Source organism: Neopsephotus bourkii, unplaced genomic scaffold, assembly GCF_033783945.1.
Source record: "Neopsephotus bourkii isolate Nb327-2 ecotype Australia unplaced genomic scaffold, CSIRO-AGI_Nbou_v1 NB_1477, whole genome shotgun sequence".
Lineage (NCBI taxonomy): Eukaryota > Metazoa > Chordata > Aves > Psittaciformes > Psittacidae > Neopsephotus > Neopsephotus bourkii.
The window spans coordinates 283,422-301,924 of NW_026901953.1; the positions used below are offsets into that span (position 1 = coordinate 283,422).

At 45.6% G+C, this 18,503-nt stretch overlaps 1 protein-coding gene across 4 annotated transcripts in view; it reads left to right on the plus strand.

The window, feature by feature from the left end:
* FERMT2 (FERM domain containing kindlin 2) overlaps positions 1–18,503 on the plus strand; it is a 52,427-nt gene extending 33,924 nt beyond the window's left edge. The window contains exons 4-16 of one of the 4 annotated variants that reach the window (XM_061369150.1): positions 2,806–2,838; positions 3,303–3,528; positions 3,670–3,772; positions 4,099–4,206; positions 5,810–5,944; positions 8,057–8,106; positions 10,718–10,842; positions 12,063–12,169; positions 12,537–12,758; positions 14,906–14,926; positions 15,437–15,561; positions 15,780–15,921; positions 17,159–18,503. In XM_061369150.1, the coding sequence (XP_061225134.1) occupies positions 2,806–2,838; positions 3,303–3,528; positions 3,670–3,772; positions 4,099–4,206; positions 5,810–5,944; positions 8,057–8,106; positions 10,718–10,842; positions 12,063–12,169; positions 12,537–12,758; positions 14,906–14,926; positions 15,437–15,561; positions 15,780–15,921; positions 17,159–17,332 (1,571 nt within the window). In that variant the 3' untranslated portion in view covers positions 17,333–18,503. The remainder of the gene's footprint in view (positions 1–2,805; positions 2,839–3,302; positions 3,529–3,669; positions 3,773–4,098; positions 4,207–5,809; positions 5,945–8,056; positions 8,107–10,717; positions 10,843–12,062; positions 12,170–12,536; positions 12,759–14,905; positions 14,927–15,436; positions 15,562–15,779; positions 15,922–17,158) is intronic. The other 3 variants (XM_061369151.1, XM_061369152.1, XM_061369153.1) reach the window with 3 other exon arrangements.

An 18,503-nucleotide genomic window follows, 5' to 3' on the forward strand; every position in this document is an offset into this window, starting at 1 on the left:
AATGCAGCAATGATGGAGAAACAGGGCAGCAATAATTAAAAAAAATAAAGAAAATAAATATCTTAGAATTCAGTAAAATTGTATTAATTTATCTTAAATTAACTGAAGTAAAAGTGAAGGTCATGTAGTGTGGTCAGTGCCACTGGTGGCTCTGGGCTTGCAAGCAGAAAGGCACAAGTGAAAGTGATGGTGCCCTGGAGCTGCTGAGCCACAAGGCTCCAGAGCAAGCCATCAGCACAGGTTTGTGGCTAGGGAAAAATACTCCTTCTTTTGCTCTGATCTTGTTCTTTCTTCTCTCAGATACTTAAAAATACTGCTGGGCTAGTCCTCTCCCACTGCTGGCTCAGGGAGTTTTCCCTGCATCAGGCAAGGCTCCAGCCAATTTTCATTTTCATTTGGCATTTGCATCTTAAAAGTCCATAATTAGTCATCCCAAAAGTCAGTGTTGGCAGAGAGCATCTCCATTAGATTAATAGGAAATACTTGGCCTGCTTTGGGGGGGAAATGCACATAAAAGATAGGGTTTATTTTAATTCTTTATTGGTCTCTCAGCAAGTCACTTTGAACTGTCTTGACAGTTTTGCTTTCCTTGTGAATGAAATTATTTTTGCTGTAGGGTTAATTACTGCAGCTACCTGCCATGTTGAGGTGCCATTAGTTAAAAGGCTTGGTTTTAATCTGAATAAATTGTTTCTAGCATTGTTCCAACATTAATTTGCATGCTGAATGCTTCTGTAAAATGAGTTTTATTTCAAGATCTGCTGTTTCAGTGCCTGTAGATGTAAACAGGCATGTTTTGTTACTGAGCACCTCCCATCTGGTAATGAAACCATTTAAATCACTGCAAGCAAAGCTGTCAATAAACCCATAGTAAATGTTGCCCAACACTTTCCATTAGAATACCTGTATTCACTTGTTTACAAGTTAGCCAAACTTAGAGCTATTTCAGCTGGAACTTCCCATGACATTGTCTGCCTTGGGCACATTTTTTAAGAGAAGCTTATTTTGAGATATTTCAGATGTTTGGAGAAGGTGATGAGGAGAACATCCGAGGAGAAGGTTTGCTGCTCTGGAGCAGACACTTGATTGGAGGAATGTGGGAAGATGTCTATGGGCAAATCTGCCCAATCTGGGGCAAGAAGTGAGCTTTTCTTTTGTTGATCCAGTCTGTGCTCAGCCCTGTCTGCTTGAGCCACAGGAAGGTTGTGGAAGGCACGCTGCGAGGGCAGATGGAGAGGAGGCAAGAGCATCTTTCAGGATGCAATTTAGGGTGGTGGTGGTGGTTTATTGCTGGTTCTTGTTGGACTGCTCTGCTCTGGTGTCCATGGGGAGAGCAAGGTTCTGCTGCTTTTATAATCTTAGAATAATCATAGAATATTTCAACTTGGAAGGGACCATAAGGATCACTGAGTCCAACTCCCAAAGTATAAGTATCCGGTATTAGTACCTGGCAAGTCACCTTGGCCTTTTCCTTACAAGTGTGAAGCTTGAAGGTAGATACCTTCGTCCCTTGATTGCTCCTGCTTTTTTGCTCATGCCTGGTTTACTGGGTCTGTCTTGATGGCAAGTACCCACAGTGCTTACTGGTCCCCCACATCATTAATCCAGGCGGGGATGCCAGCAAAACTAGCAGGAGCATTAAAAGCTTCCTGGTGATTTTCTTGTTTGATGCAATGGACAGCTTTCACTTACATTTTCCATCCTGTGAGACAATTCAGGATCATGTTTCTATGTTAAGTTTCCTTTCAAAGACATTGTCTGTTATTGGTGTGATGCTGCTGATGTAACCTGTTCTTTTTGTTCCTTGAGATACCCATCACAAAAAATCAGAGTTTGGAAAGGTTTTCCTATTGTTTTGGTCTTAGACTTTTCCAGATGTGTAGCTCAACTTCCTGTCATTCCTTGTGCACTTAGGAAGGAGGGATTGTTTGTAGTGAGGACCTGGAGGATGGCCCAAGGTTCAGGGCAGAAGTAGGAGATGGCACAGAAAACCGTGCTTGTGGCATCTCAACCATGCCACACACCACCTTAAAAACCCTTAATAGTGCTTGTAGAGGCAGAATTTGGGTGCATCGAATTGCACATCTAGGTAGGCTTCTGATGTAAAAAGGACGCATCTCTTTCCCAGAAAACCAGTTTATTATTGGTCCTTCTAGGTACTGAAGCTCAGATTTATGCCCAGCAAGCAAATGATGCTGAGCTCATTGCCCAGCATACATACGCAGTGGAATTACTGACAGTAGGATACGGTCATTGAACCACCCTAATACTGAAAATCCAGGTTTTATATTCTTAACATAAAAATCAGTGAGATGAATAGGGACTATTTAGCTCTCAGCTATTCAGGGGTATGAGATACCTAGCTGGTCCACTTTCTTCTCTTCAAGTGTGTAATTTTAAAAGGGGGGTATTTTGTCTGCTTTGAGTCTGTACGAGCTGTAAAGCTTTAAAAGGCCAGGAGTAATATGTGCTTCGGGATCAGTTTGGCACCAAATTGCACCACTTGCTCAGCATATTAATACCAAATTTGTTTGGCCATCTCAGCAAGCTTTTCTGTCCATGAAATGCAGCGTTTCCATGCCCAGCTTTTTCTTGTATCAGGAATAGAATAATGTGGAGTCACTTGGGTTGCTTTGCCTGCCGAGTCCACTGGTGCTGCTGCAGACACTCCATTTGGATGGTTAAACCTCACCTGTGCTTTCTGCTCTCTTCTGAAAATGGCTGTTTTCGCCTTCTGTCCTTCCCTACTCTCCCGGTGACTTTCTCTCGCCTTCTCACTTCCCTCCTTTCTTTCCCTCTCCATAGGCACTGATATTCTTTACATCGGCCCCGTCAAAGGTGAGCTCCACCTCAGTGGAGGACTTTTGCGCTCTGCCTCTGGTCTCTTTGGCTGCGCCCTTAGTTTATTTTCCTGCTCCTCTAAAACTTTTGACTTCCAAAATCTTTAAGCAACAGGTAATACCGGTAAGTTGGGGGCCCTCTGTGTCCCAGGTGCCATAGAATTGCAGGGGGCAGGAATTCCTGGCGTGGGAGACCTGCGCCTTTTCCCATGGATTTGGGCTGGAATGAGTTTTCCATCAGTTTTTCTCTTGGAGAAGAGCTGGGAGAGAGGGACAGCTTTTCATGGGAAAACAAGCAGCACAGTGTTTTCCCATTGTGGGAAAAAAAAAAGAAAGAAAATTGATAAAAAAGGGAAGGTTTTTCATCCACTGGCTTCAGTTTTGTGTCTGAGTTGGACTGGTTGGGAGCAGGCAGGGCTTGGCCCTAAGCTAACTCCCAGCTTTTATTCCTCTTACTGGTAGGAAACATATATTCAAGCCCAGGACTGTATAGCAAAACGATGACGCCGACATACGACGCTCACGATGGCAGTCCCCTGTCACCCACTTCAGCCTGGTTTGGTGACAGCGCCTTGTCAGAGGGGAACCCGGGCATCCTGGCCGTGAGCCAGCCCGTCACCTCCCCAGAGTCCTTAGCAAAAATGTACAAGCCACAGGCGTTGCTAGATAAAGCCAAAACCAACCAAGGGTGAGTTAAGGATTTGGTTTTCTGCTCTTTTCTCTTTTTGGGTTTTTTCAATACGCAGTTTTAAATTGTGTTCTTGAAAGCATCACTCTGACTTCACCAGAGCTCTTCGTGTGTGTGTTACTCCATGTTGACAATTTACAGATGGCTGGATTCGTCCCGATCACTTATGGAGCAGGAGGTGAAAGAAAATGAGGCTTTGCTGCTCCGGTTCAAGTACTACAGCTTTTTTGACCTGAATCCAAAGGTACAGAGCTATTTATTTTACTCGCATCTTGCAGGCAAAGGCTTTGAGCAAAGGGTGCCGGTATCTCCAGTGTGCTTTTGTTTTGGTAAATCCTCCACTACTTTGAAAATTAATTGTGCAGACAGCAAGCCCAGTTTGCATGCTCCCAAGTACCAGTTTGCTAATGCTTAGGTATTGCTAGAGGTGCTGAAGGCCACTCTGCTTTGGTGGTAGAGGCTTTTCAGTCTTAGATTGAGGCACTGCATTGAAATGAAAGATGAAGTTGTTTGTCTTGAGCTAGGATAATGTGTTTTACAACCAGCCTGTGGTTTTGTGCTGTGCCGTAGTACGACGCGATCAGGATCAACCAGCTGTACGAGCAGTCCAAATGGGCTATTCTGCTGGAGGAGATTGAGTGCACAGAGGAAGAAATGATGATGTTTGCTGCACTGCAGGTAGGAGACAGCCTGGGACACTTGCAGTTTTGGTTAAACTTGATTTTGTAGCTTTGCAGATATCCCTATTAATGAATATTGATTAACACAATAAGTGAAACCTCCTGTAACTGGTGTTCTAAGCCTCACCTTGTCTTTGATGGAGCCTGGCCTTCTCATGCTTGTAGAAGTCAGATCATTTCCTGTCTCCTGGTCCTCACTTGAGCTTATTAGGCAATTTAAATATTTGCTGCTGCTTACTTCTCATGAAAAGGAATTTGGCCTTCTTTTAACCAAACGTGTTCTGTCTATCTTAACTTGAAGGTCTGCCCTTCTTAAAAGAACCCACTAAGTACACTAGGTTACTGAACTGTGCATTCTGGCACGCTGCCCCCCCCAGCAGCTGGTGATAATCTGTGGGTTTCCCAGAACTATTTATTTATCTGTTTTATAAAATACTTAGCATGATTTGGCATAAATACTACACCTGCTATTGACTTCTGTAAGATGGATGGCAGGCCCTTTACTATGTGTGGTCTGGCATGCCTCGTTGCTGTAGGATGTAGAAATAGCTCCATCAAGAGCAGGGCTCTCTGCTCCTAGGGCCCCTCAGTAAAAAAATGAGTGAAAACAAATACAAAGACTGAGATTACCTCCGTGAACAGTGCAGAGTGGGCTGGGCATAGACCTTCCTTAAGATTTTGTGGGTGTTTTGGTTTTCTGGGGAAAAAACAGATGCAATGCTTCTTCCCAAACTGGGTGGTGTGGCTGATAGGCCAGAGGGTCAGGCTGCTCCGCAGAGGGACCTTGGCAGGCTGGAGAAATGGGCCAAAATGAACCTCATGAAGTTCAGCAAGGGGATGTGCAGAGTCCTGCCCCTGGGGGGAACAACCCCAGGCACCAGTATGTTTTCTGGACTATCCAGCTGGGAAGCAGCTTAGCAGGAAAGGACCTGTGGGTGCTGGTGGCCACCAAGTTGAGTGTCAGCCAGCAGTGTGTCCTTGGGGCAAAGATGGTGAATGGTATCCCAGACTGCATTGGACAAAGCATTCATAGCAGGTCAAGGGAGGTGATCCTTCCCCTCAGCACTGGTGAAGCCAAACTTAGAGTTCTGGGTCCAGTTCTGGGCTGCTTAGTGCAAGACAGATGTGGACATACTGGAGAGAGTCCAGTGAAGGGCCACAAGGATTATAAAGGTACTGGAGCATCTCTCCGATGAGAAAAGATAGAGAGAGCTGAGACTGTCTCCATCCTTGGAGATAATCAGAAGCCAACTGGACATGGTGTTGGACAGTAGTTGTAGGTGGGGGTAGGACCAGATCCCCTCCAGATCCCCTTCCAACCTCAGCTAGTCTGTGATGCTGTGAAAAGAGTAGCTCTGCTCTGCAGAGTCCAGAGCAGTCCTTCAGGGTTTGTACCAACTCCTTGGACTGGAAACAGCCAAGCTGGTCATTCCTGACACAATTGCACTCAGTCTCAGCACTTGCTGGCCTCTGTTTATGCAGAGGGTACAGCTCCATTTTTCCACTCTGATTCCCAAGCATGATGGCTGTGTTGTGATGAGCCCATAGCATCCAGCAGATCGCAGGAGCATCCCAATGAAATGCTGTGCCTTGCCTTTCAGTATCACATCAATAAGCTGTCTATTATGTCCTCTGAAAACCACCTGAACAACAGTGACAAGGATGTGGATGAGGTGGATGCTGCACTCCTGGATCTGGAAATTACTTTGGAGGGTGGCAAAACGTCAACAATCCTGGTAAGGGTTGCAGGACCTGGTGGCAAATGGCTTGTGTGTCCTGTCACCTCACACTAGCAGGAACAATCATTCCAAGCTGGGAATCCTTCCAGGGATCCTTCCTTTTGTATTTTCTTCCTCTCCTTTTTTTTTGTTGTACTTCTGCTATTACAGCCCAGTGAAGCAACACAAAACATAGACCCCAATAATATTTTCCTTAACATGGTACTTTTGTTAAGTATCCAGGGGTAGTTCTGGTAGGAGGAGACCCTGGGCCAGTGTCCAGCATGGGGCCAGCACCAAACTGGAGCTCTGCTCTGGGCCCAAGGCAGCATAAAAACCTCTTTGATCACATGCATGTACTGAACCAAAGGCTTCATTTAAGCTGTAAAACTGCCTTCTATTTTTTGGGTGTTCACAGTTAATTTAGCAGGGAGAGCTCAACCTGTCCTGTGCGCCCAGCTCTGCACTGCTGCGAAAATCAAGTATGGTATTGCTTTTTTCCTGTAGGGACCATAAGAGCAAATGATGTTGGAGAAATCTTGGAGGAGCTGGGGTCTCACTGACACCCCCTTGCACTAAGTCACTTTCCTTAGTAAAATAATGGAAAAATGAATTAAAACTAATTTGGTTTCTGTTCTCACTACCGACTTCCCAAAATAGTGGATTCTTCACGCTGAGGTTTCTCTTCCACTGTTTCTAATTCATGGCAAAGTTTTACAGCACCTAAAACAGCTGCTGTGATTTTCAGAAGTAACTTGTGCTTATGAAGCCCTATTTTTATGGGGCTGGATTTGAGCCTGGAGGGGGCTATGACTGTTTCAGAGGATTTCTCGGCTTTTTTGTCTAATACACTCTTTTGACACTGTTTTTCCACTTTTAAAAATGTAAAGCCCAAGAACTAAACTGCAGATAAAGGACTGAGTCCAGTCAGACTTGGCCCAGGACAGCTTTTCCAGGCATTTTGCGCATTTATGTCATCTCTGAGTTTCATTTTAAGTCCTTTCAAACCCTAAAATCCCTGAAATTTTCCAGTCTTACACTTCATATAATTTCTTTAAGTGTTCAAGAAGGATCTTTTTGAAGTTAACATCCATACTTAGCCTGCTTTACTAGCATTAATAACAGCAGAGGTTTAGGATATTAACCAGTCGCCGCAGGCACAGCAGCACTCCTTTGGTGCGACAGAAAGAATGCCAAGATTTTATCGCCAAGAGAGCCTTTATAATTTCTTTGCAAAACCAGATTTGAAGCACAGTGCTTAGGAACAGTCCCTGCCAGAGAGGAGGGAAGATGACAATGATTCATCAGAATTCTCCATCCCTTTCCGTAGGGGTTGCTAGCAGTAGCCATTTCCAGATGCACTCGAGTAATTGAATACGGATAATGGGCAATTACTGGATTGTTTGTTTAGATTCTGCATTTTTTTCCCTGTGGTATCTATAAACAGCATTGCTCACTGCAGATGGAAAGTAAACTGGCTTGCTACTGGAAGCTGTTGGAGCAGTCTTTGATTTCTTTGTCCTTTGAGAACCCTTTAGTTTGAGCTTGTGGGAATTGCAAGTGCCACCCTGTGTATTTTTCTCATGCATAGAATCAATATTTAAATATAACATAAACATAACATAAATAACATTTAAATAACATATTTAAATATAAATAACATCAATTCAATATTTAAAAAGCTGGGAGCAGGAAACTTCTCTAGACTGTCAGAAAACCCTTCCCTAGTCCTCCATGGAGGTGCAGAGCAGCATCTTTTCCTTTTGTTTGGAGCATAAGGAAATAACTAAGGGAAGAGAAAAACCCCTACGCGAACATGAGCTGGTGTGACCGCCAGTGACCTCGCGGGTGGGAATTGGCTCCAGCAGCAGCAGGAATTCCTCAAAGGAAAATAAAACCTTGTCCTCTGGTTTGCAGACAGCACTTCTGTGCCATGGGTTTTTCTCTGCTTGCTTCTCCTGTGAAGTGGATGAGGCTTTCTCAGGAGCTTTTTCATGACCCCTGAGCTCTGATGTTGTCCAGTGAAGCTGCCCCTGGCTTCCTCCCCTGCGCAGCATCCCTTCTCTCGCACACCCAGCACCCCGGCCCCACTCTGGCTTGCGGGTGAATGGGGTAATCTTTTCTTTCCAGGGTGACATCACTTCCATCCCCGAGCTCGCCGACTACATTAAAGTCTTCAAGTAAGTGCTGATGGGAAGGGGTGCTTGTGAAACTGGTAATGTCTGTGAATAATTAATGGTCCTATCGCCTAAATCCTTTTTTAAATTTATGTCCTGGCCTTAAGATCTTGCTGCACACCACTACCTTATTCTCCTGTGTAATACCACAGCTCAGTATCTGTGCTCTCTTACTGTTAAAACATTTTGCTTTATCCTGTAGCACAGCCACTATTACACACTATTGAAATACTTGATACTGAACTTGATCAGTTCTTAAATACAAAACAAAGGGTGTTTTCACACTGTTGCCACCCCAGCAAGTACACATCCCTCCAGGAAAGCTTGCTGCATCCTGTAGCCAGGAGTGCATGCTGGGATATTTCTGTCACACACTTAATGCCCAGGGGATAATCAAGCCATCCTAAAATTAGGAGTGGAACATAGAAACCTTATTCCTCCTCCTGTTTTGGAAGAGGCCGGATGAATTCTAAAGAGCTGAGATCCCGGTCAGTCTGCCCTCTGCTTGCCAAGAGGAGCAGGTTAAGCTGGCTCTGCTCTGCTCCTCTTCCAGCTCACGCAGGGTTTAGTTTGGGGTGTTTATATTTTGCTTTGACTCTGACGGTGGTACGTGGAAACCGGGAACGTCTGGACTTGGAGTAACGTTTTGGCAGCCACAGCCGTCTCTTGCAATTTATTGCCTGCTGCGGCGAGGGTTACAGTGAACATTCTGGAAACTGGAAATATGGATGAGATTCCACAGCATAGCTATAGGATGTAGAAGAAAAGCTGTAGCCAGCAAAATAGTTCTGGAAGAAGCCTTTATTTTATTAATTGTTTGGTTCTGGAGCCAGAGCTTGGCACTTATGTTCTGAAAAGCTCTTTCCCCCTCTCTGAAGGTGAATTAATAAGGTCTCCATGTCCATCAGGGCTTATGAACTGTCTTCACTGAGGCAAAGTTTCAGGGCTGCAACCTGTGCCCTGCATCTGAGGGGCTTCCCCCCCCCCCCCCACTCCCTGACCAAACAAACAAAAAATCCCTGTGCTGTTTCCTTCAGTGTGCTTGTTTGCAATAAAATGAGGCACAACCTGGGGATTTAATTGCAAATTGGAGTGCCAGTTGGTGGGACAGGAGATGAAGCAGCAAGAAGCTGTTGGCTCCTCACCTGATGCAAGCCCCAAGGGCTGGGTTGGGATTTGAGGCTGTCCTGCCATGGCAGGGAGGGACAGAATTGCCATTTGCTCCTAAAAATGTTGGCCAGGTGGTATTTTAGTGCCAGAAACCCAACATAAATGACATGACACTAGGAGATGGTCCAGCTTTGGACATGCCTCTTGTCACACTTCAGCTGGAGAGGAGCTGCAGTATATGTCCCTAGTATGCCTTACATAGAATTCCTACATGTATGTCCCTATAAATGCCTGGTGTTGCTGCAGTTTTGGGATGTTTCTCTCTCCCCTGCCCCCTGTGTTACTGCCCGTGCTAGCCAAAATATGTATTAAAGCATCTTTAGCAAAGCATGAGAGTGAAGGATGGAAAAACCTGCACGTGTAGGATGGCTTGGCTCAAGGTTGGTGAATTCTGTAGTGGGAGGCAGCTTTCAAAAGCAATTGCAGTTGTAAAGTTTGTATAGGACAGCGCTATGTGTGCCAGGGCTTTAGGAGGAGGAAAACCAGCAAAGACAGAAGGAGGCAGCAGATGCTTCAAGTTCAGATGCCCATTAGTGGTGTGGGAGCAGCAAGGCTCGTTCAGACACTGTGTTTCTCCCACACCATCCCAATTTCCTTCTGACTCGCACACCATGAGCAGCCTCCGGCATGGTTTTGCTTGGAAATGAAAATGCAGAGGGCCGTCACAAGCCCTCAAGCACAAGCAGTTGGGGCCATCACACATTTGATTCTTACAGATGAGGGTTCAGCAGCTGTTTCTGGGATAGAGATGTGAGAAGTGCACTGCAGGGAGAGGAGAGGCTGCGAGCACAGCCTGTGAATAAGGTTTAGAAATTAACTGGGGTTAAGAAATTAAGAAACTTGCAGCTCTCAAAAGGTCCTGGGCTCATGGTGGGATGAGGAGGCTCAGGGTACCACCATGCCATGTGGTCACACTGCTGCAGGCTTGCAGCCCCATCAGTTCTTATGCAGAGTTAAACAAAATCTATGTTTTCCATAGAAAAGAACTGAACCTTTTCTGATGTAAAGTGGCGTATTTAAAAAGAAAACAACGAGTGTACTCATGCATATACTTGTACTCTCAGTACTGTCAGAGTGACAGATCTGTTAGAAGTACCGCTTCCTTTCAGAGCTTGAGCAAAGTGGTTCCAGTTTAATGTGGTGGGTGAAGAGGCATAATTCACAGCAGTTTGTAGATAGGTCTGTTTTTGTAATACAGTTCTCCAGCTCCCCTGACCTTGCCCTAAATTAGTGGGACCTCCATGGGATCGAAGAATCCAAACTTGCAGTTACAGCTCAATTTCTTAACCCACCATTGTAGCGAAGGGATGATGAGTGGTGGCTGAGCTCACAGACAGGGACTGTCCCAGATTGCTGACACCAGATTTTCAAGGGTGAAATGAGTTTCCTGATGCAGCAGCTTGGTTTAGGAGCTTAAACTAATGTCCCTCAACTTGTCTGGCAGGCCCAAGAAGCTGACGTTGAAAGGCTACAAGCCATATTGGTGCACCTTCAAAGATACCTCTATCTCCTGCTATAAAAGCAAAGAGGAATCCAATGGGACTCCTGCGCACCAGATGAACCTGAGAGGTAAGAGAAGTGTAAATGCTGTTGTCTTTTGTTGTACTAATAGGCTGGTCCTCTTGCATCTTTTCCCACTGGTTTATCTTCTTGGGATGCCATCCTAGGGTTGGGTCAATGCATTTAAAGGAATGAGGGTGGCTGGGTTTGATAGCATGGTATATGTTTAGACTTCTAGAAAGTGAGTACGTGGTAATTGTGATCCCAGCCCCCCAGCTTCCAAGGAGCATGGGGAGACAACTTGCTGTTCTCCTTTTTGTCATGGCTATCCAAAGGAATTGGACTAACTCCCAGAGAATAAGCCTGAGCTGGAGAGAACAGACCGTTGTCTTCCTCTGCTGCCTTTAACTTTTATTCCACCTCTCCCAGGTGCTGGTTGTGACCAGCCTCGCTCTGTCACTCCCTGCGAGCTTTGCACATGAGTTTGTAAATTCCTGTGGCTGTTGGCTTTTCTTACGTCAAGTGAAACATTCCTGCTCCAGCAGCCACCAAGCTGCAGAGAGCTCATTGTGTTCCCTGTGGAGGCAGGACCTGTGGAGCCAGGAGACCTCAGGCTGCAGACAGGGTGAAGCCCGTCCTGCAGGACCTTTTTGGGAGCTTTTGGCATATCTGCTGTGATGGCACTTTTAGAAGATCTTGGAGGCAGAGTTGAAGCAGTGCCCGGGCTAACTTGGCTGGTTCAGTTCATCACCCCCCACTGTTCATACAACTGCTTGTAGTTCTCTACAGACACCAAAAGTGGGATGCTCACACCTTGCTACTGACTATAGCAGCGATGTGCCCATCTGAAATGATGTATAGGGGTTGGGGGGTGAGAGTCCCCACCCATCCTGCCACCTTATCCCACCCTTCCCTAAAAATTTCAGGGATGTGGGCTTTTTGTCAGCCATCGGGTCCATTCACAAGGCCAGGCAGGATCTACAAGGTAAATTCTGCAAGTGTGCTTCAGCTTTGGCTCCACTGCTTTTAGATCAGGTCTTGCTTTTTGCACCCTTTTTTCTTGTCACTTGGAAAAAGAGACATTGGACAAGTTTTTTTGTCCCTGCTATGTAGAGTGTTCATCCCATCGGAGATGTGGTGCAAAACTTTTGCAGTGCTGCAGTGTCATAGGAAACGCTTCATTTGGAGAGCTTTGGTTTTACTTTTCTTCCTTTGTGTTTAGGGTTATTTTTCCCCTTTTTCTAAAGCATGGTTCTTGACACCCCTGTTAAACCCCGGCCTCATTGCAGGATGTGAAGTCACCCCTGATGTGAACATCTCTGGTCAGAAGTTTAACATCAAACTTCTGATTCCGGTGGCGGAGGGAATGAATGAAATCTGGCTGCGCTGCGATAATGTAAGTTTATCACTTGGACTGGCTGTCTCTTTGCCCTTTGCCTACCATCAGCTCATGCTCAGATGGGCCATGTAGCTGGTGATAGAAGAAAAGAAAGACAGCAAATTCAGTCACGTGTGTCTGAGCTCTGTGTTCAGTATTGCACGTGGACACACATGGGAATTTGGAGTAGAAAATTAGCCCCTGCTCTTCCCTGGCTTTGTCCCGTGGTTATAGTCTACACATTGGCTGGGTTTCTGCCTGTCTTTCGTGTGTGCTTCAGTCTCCTGGGCTGGAAGGGAAATAAAGGCTCCCTGGAGTTTAACTGGGGGTGGCAGATGGTACCCCCACCACTCTGATGGGCATGGGTCTCTGTTTTGGGGGGCAGGAGACGCAGTACGCCAGCTGGATGGCTGCCTGCCGCCTGGCCTCCAAGGGCAAGACGATGGCTGACAGCTCCTATGGCATGGAAGTGCAGAACATCCTCTCCTTCCTGAAAATGCAGCATTTGAACCCAGACCCGCAGCTGATCCCAGAACAGATCAACACTGACATCAATCCCGAGTGTCTGGTTTCTCCTCGCTACCTGAAAAAGTACAAGAACAAGCAGGTACGTGCTCGCCTGCTCTGCCGGCACAGGTTTGGTGTGGACCCGGCTGACCGTGCACCCGTTCCGGCGGTCCCTGGTGTTTAACACTGCGTGTTTTGGATGTGTCACTTAATCAGATGCACGTGGTTACTAAAATGAAATGCCAGCTGAAATGTGTGGTTTCGATCCAGCACCTGGGGATGGCACCCACGACCTTAATTCTGCGTCCATTATGTGATGTTGCACGTACACAGCTTTGGCAGCAGGGAACTGTTAAACACATTCAAAATTCATTTATATTTACTTTAAATACATTTTGGGAATGGTTTTTACCCCTGCCGCTACTGAGCGACAGTGCAGCAAAGCATGGGTCAGCTGCCCCCATCTCTCCCCTCACAGATGTAGCAGCGGTGAGATGAAATCAGTCCCGGTGCTGGGATTAAAACCCCTTCCCTTGCACAGAGTCCGTGCAGAAATCCTCAGGATCAGCAGAGTTGCAGTTGCTTGCAGTGCTTTATCCAGACTTGGCTGTAATGCGGTTTGCATATTTCTCTCTTCGCTTTTCCACTACTTCCAAATGCCAGTCCTTGAAACATTTGCTTCATTGAGTTGCTGTGACTTGTGCTTGAACTCCACACTACATTCGGTCTGTGCATGACAGGGCTGAACTGTTCTGCACTGGAAATAAATGCATAACTTTCTGAAAGACATTATATGTCAGAACAGCAGCAAAAATAATTAAGTCATTGCTCTGTGGGCCTTTCTGTGACTTAATCATTCAGCTGTAGCTTCGCAGCCTGTGTGCTTCAGGCTGGCTGTAGCTAGATACGATTTTCTCCAAACCCAGAAGAAGGCTGCAAGTCAGAGGAGCAGGAAAAATGTAACTTTTTACTGGCAAAGCATGATGATTTCCTGGCAGTAGAGTTACATTTTATATAGCCCTTATTATTCTTGTGAATAAGCTTTTATATCCACTTGGATAGAGGAGAGGCTGCATAAATATACCATTTTAATGCATATAATGCCTTCTAGGCTTGAACTCAGTAAAATGGAGGCACCTGGAAAAATATTAGCTTGCAGAACTTGCTTACTGTGCAGGTATCCTCATTAGAAAAATAGCCTCCATCAAACCATGGGGATGGGCATGAGCCCTCTCCCTGCGCCTCGTTGGGCCGGCGGCTGCGATGCAAACACCAGGTCCCCTATAGACATGGGTTAAACATCAGATTTAGGGTTTTCCTTCATGGCCAGAGGCAGAGCTTGCAGCAGCGGAAGATGTTTGTGGGCAGCACTCAGCTGGGAGGGACGGAGGGATGGAGGCTGCAGGAATGCATGGAATTTGGCCACAAGGGTCCCTCAGCGCCCAGACACGGGCAAGGAGAAGGAGAAGGAGGAGGAAGAGGTCGTGCAGCTCACAAATGGTGGTGAAATGGAAATTGGCAGTGGGCCTTGCTGAAGGATTTATAGAGGCTCTTGGTCCCACACCAGCCCCAGACCCACTGGGGTGGTGTTTATCTCCACGTGCCCTTGCAGCAGCCTAGGGTTGGCAGGTTGGGTTTGGGGAGCACCAAATCCTAAATACAGAAAAACCCAAGCCAACACAAACTAAGTGTATTCACAGCTCTCAGGTGCCTTCCTGGGGTTCAGTGTCAGAGCAGTGTGCTGCTGGCTTGCAAGGGCAGATGCATCCCAAGGAAGCCCGGCTGATGTTCTCCTCCAGCCGCCTGCTACCCCAAGCAGTATCCCCATCATTTCTCTGTATATCTCACATAAAAGGAGCTATTGAGTTAATGACCCATAGAAAGTGGGCTAGAGTTCATGCAGGGGCACGGGAGGAGTGTGAGGACACTAATTCTCCTCTCAGCTGGCAGCTTCACTCTCCCCTTCATTCACCAGCAGGACCAAAACCATCTCTACATGGTGCTGGGCAGCCAGGACCACACCAGCGTTCAGGCAGGGCCAGCACAAGCGGCGAGCATTGTCCTCTCTCCGTCCTTACGTTCACTTTGGCTGCTTTTTCACCTGAGATACTGTGCATGTGGTTTTTTTGCTTGAACTTTGGTTTGCAGTTAATTTACACTTTTTCTTTGCTTTGTTGCCATTATTTCTGATTGCTTTTTTTTTTCTTTCTGCCTCCTTTTTTTTTTATTTCGCCTTGCCATCTTCAGCCAGGCTATGTAAGAGACTTGGTAAGTGACAGCAACAATAAAATACAGATAAATTTAAGATAAAGCTTTAAATAGTCTAGAGCCCCTTCGGTTTGGAGAACAGCAGGGAAAAGACTAACAAAACCTACAGTCTCCCTGAGAAACGTGGGCCCTGTGTGGTTTTTATAGTGGTCCCTAATGATTAATGCTGTGAAAGTGGAAACCCTACACCAGAAATTTGCCCCACTGTTTGCTCACATCCTGCATCTTAAACTAACTGAGCGTGAGCAGCTCTTTGCCTCCAGACAGCTCAGATCTATATTTGCTTTTATGTGTCTGGAGATACGAAGCAAAAGCAGCTCCATGTTATCAGCTGTGGTCACGGGGTTCGGGCAGTCATAGCTGAAATAAGAGCTCAGGGTAGAAATTGATTATGTGTGTTCATAACCGCGCTGGCACCCATACGCCTCCCAGGTCGTTGCCCATTCACGTGACAGTCAAGATGCCTTTCATGTCCCCTTGCCTAAAGCTGGTGTGTCTCACCGCCCGCAGATCACGGCACGCATCCTGGAAGCCCACCAGAACGTCGCCCAGATGAGCCTCATCGAGGCGAAGATGCGGTTTATCCAAGCCTGGCAGTCGCTGCCGGAGTTTGGCATCACACATTTCATTGCAAGGTTGGTGGATCTGCTGGGCAGAACAGGAGGGGTTTCATGAGCATGGAGCAGGTTACATATGCAGCACATCCTTAGCTTTGGAAATCGAAGTGGAACCGAAACAGCAGTAATTGCATTGGCTCATAAACCCAATTTTATACGTCAACTCAGCTGCCGAGTTTAACACGCGTAGCTGTGTATCACAGGCATGCGTTTATTAACCCCTCACTGTGTCACAGGTTCCAGGGGGGCAAGAAGGAGGAGCTGATCGGCATTGCCTACAACCGGCTGATACGGATGGACGCGAGCACGGGCGACGCTGTCAAAACCTGGCGGTTCAGCAACATGAAGCAATGGAACGTGAACTGGGAGATTAAAATGGTGAGCTGGTGTTTTACACCTCAGGCGTTTCCTCTGCTCCTGTGATGTGAGACAGGCGCTGCTCTCGGGGGTGGGGGGGTGGTAATTCAACTTTATAAGTCAGCTTGTAAAAAGTGAGGTTTTCACAGTGCTGTTTTCTAAAGCATGTCCCATCCAGCTGCACTGATGTGGTACAGTTTCTCCTCCTTCCTTAGGGATCTAGCAGAGCTTGTCGTAACTGCTGGTGGAGTTGAATATGACCCTTAAAAGAACAGCAAACCCTGAACCTGTCTTTAACACAGCTACACGCTTCCTGCATAACCATTTTCTCTGGTCTCTGAACACCCACTCAAAGGCAGCAAAATAAAATCGAACTAGAACTGATGCTCAGGCTTGACCCTAACAGTAACATAAATGGACCGGCTTTATATGCCCTAAAATTCCTTTTATTTGCAGTACAACTCAAACTTCCATGTAAGTAATGAAAAGCAACAGTAGAGACATCACTAGGGTCCAAGATGGGCTTTTACCCAACTGTTAAATTTGGATGAGCAAACTTTCTCTGCTCCTTTTCAGTGGAGCATCTCATCAGAATTGCCAGTTTTCCTCTGTGGTTTGCGGCCATTAAGAGTTGCTAGAGAAATTATTCAGCTTCCCCTCTGCCTCAGAGTCTTTGTTTTGACCCTGTTGCAAGCCCGAATATCCCGATTATTCATCTCGGATAGTCTGCTGGGAATTCCCTTCCCTCCTGTAGAGCTGTCGCTGATGGGGGGGACAAAAAAATAATGGGCATCAATAAACAGGCAGTCTATTCAGTCACTGCAAAATGAGCTCCCCCAGCCCCCATAGAGCATTTCTACAGCCAAATTTCCACTTACAAAACCAACACTCACAGGAAAAAGTGAAAAGATACCGGTGAGAGATGCAGATGTGCTGGGTAATTACCTGTGAGTCACGGGAGAATGAAAGGTGTAATGAGAATTTAAGTAAATAAATAAAAAGATAAATAAAATAGAAAATTAAATAAAAGGAAGAGGTATTTGTGTGTCTAAACATTTGAATAATAGTGACTGTATCGTAGAATATCTCAAATTGGAAGGGAGCCATAAGGATCAAGTCCAAATCATCATTTTTGTCACTGGATTTTGCTTGGAAAAGGCATCTGGGTTAACAGAAAAAGGAGAATGGGACAGAGGGAAGAGAGCGTGGCAGCGCCAGTCCTTCGGGTGAGCCTAACGCTGCGGTTTTTCCTCTCTAGGTGACAGTGGAGTTTGCAGACGACGTTCGGGTGTCCTTCATTTGCACGGAGGTGGATTGCAAAGTGGTTCATGAGTTCATCGGCGGCTACATCTTCTTGTCGACACGAGCAAAAGATCAGAACGAGAGCTTAGATGAAGAGATGTTCTACAAACTGACCAGTGGTTGGGTGTGAGTCCCATGTACTGTACACCGAGAGGAAACCCCATGGCCATATTAATATTTAACTTTAAAAAGCTGTTCTTTGAAATATGCTGCTTAATAAAGTAAGCTTGAAATGTATCTTTTTTTTTTATCATGACAATTTTTGCATTACCAGACCAGTTAATCTGTGTGCACTAATGAGCACTTCTGTTAATTTCCTATAACAAGACCGCATCTGGGCCAGGGAGATCGTGCTACTGGCCTTGAGATACAGAATCCGATGGGCAGATCAGGATAAGATTTGACTGACTTAAAATAGCCAATTTTCTACGAGAACTCTAAGCCATCTTCTTGTAAAGCCATCCAGGGCTTAACCTATATGAAGTCTATTTATCATGTTTAATGCATGAGTGTTTTCTTTTTCTTTGTGTTTTTTATTGTGTACATTTGACCTATTTGGAAGTCGTCCCACCCGTAAGTAGAACTGCCATCTCTTCTTTCACACTACATGCACCAGGACTGCTGCAGGTGCCTGACATGACTTTGAAGACAGTTGCGTGTGGCCTCAGAGATGACCTTCTGTTAATCTGTTACAGCTTGGTTTTATTTGTTAACTTGCCTTTTGATAATCATTTATATTGTCTTATTTTTTTTAATTTTATTTTATTTTTACACCATATTGTATTATGACACTTTTAGTATTCACCAGCATAGTCACTGTTCTGCCTATGATATGCAAACTTTTTCATTACAATATGAAGTAAAGGTCTATGAAGTACAGGTTTTGTGTAACTAATGTAAAAAACACAAATTTTATAAAATTGTACAGTTTTTTTAACTAGTCTCACAAGCCAGCTAGAATATTGCATAGATCTGGAGCATTAACTCTAGTATGTCTGTAAGGGGTACAGGGAGTAACCAAGAAACAAAAACCAAAACCCCACAATTTCAGTCCAGCAATTTTTTATCTAAGTTAAATGGGATTTCAGAGCTGCGCCACAACACCCTCAATAACCCATACCGGGGGCCAGGACCTCCCTGTTTGTTAAGCCAGCGTCGCATTAACACTAATGGAGAGGGATCTCCTTCCCCACTTAATGCCGAGGGATAACCAGTGTTGTGTTCCTGTAGTCTGTGGTTTCAGGACTATATACAAATGCATTTTATTTTAAATAAAAGTCAAATCTTTTATTTAATATTCA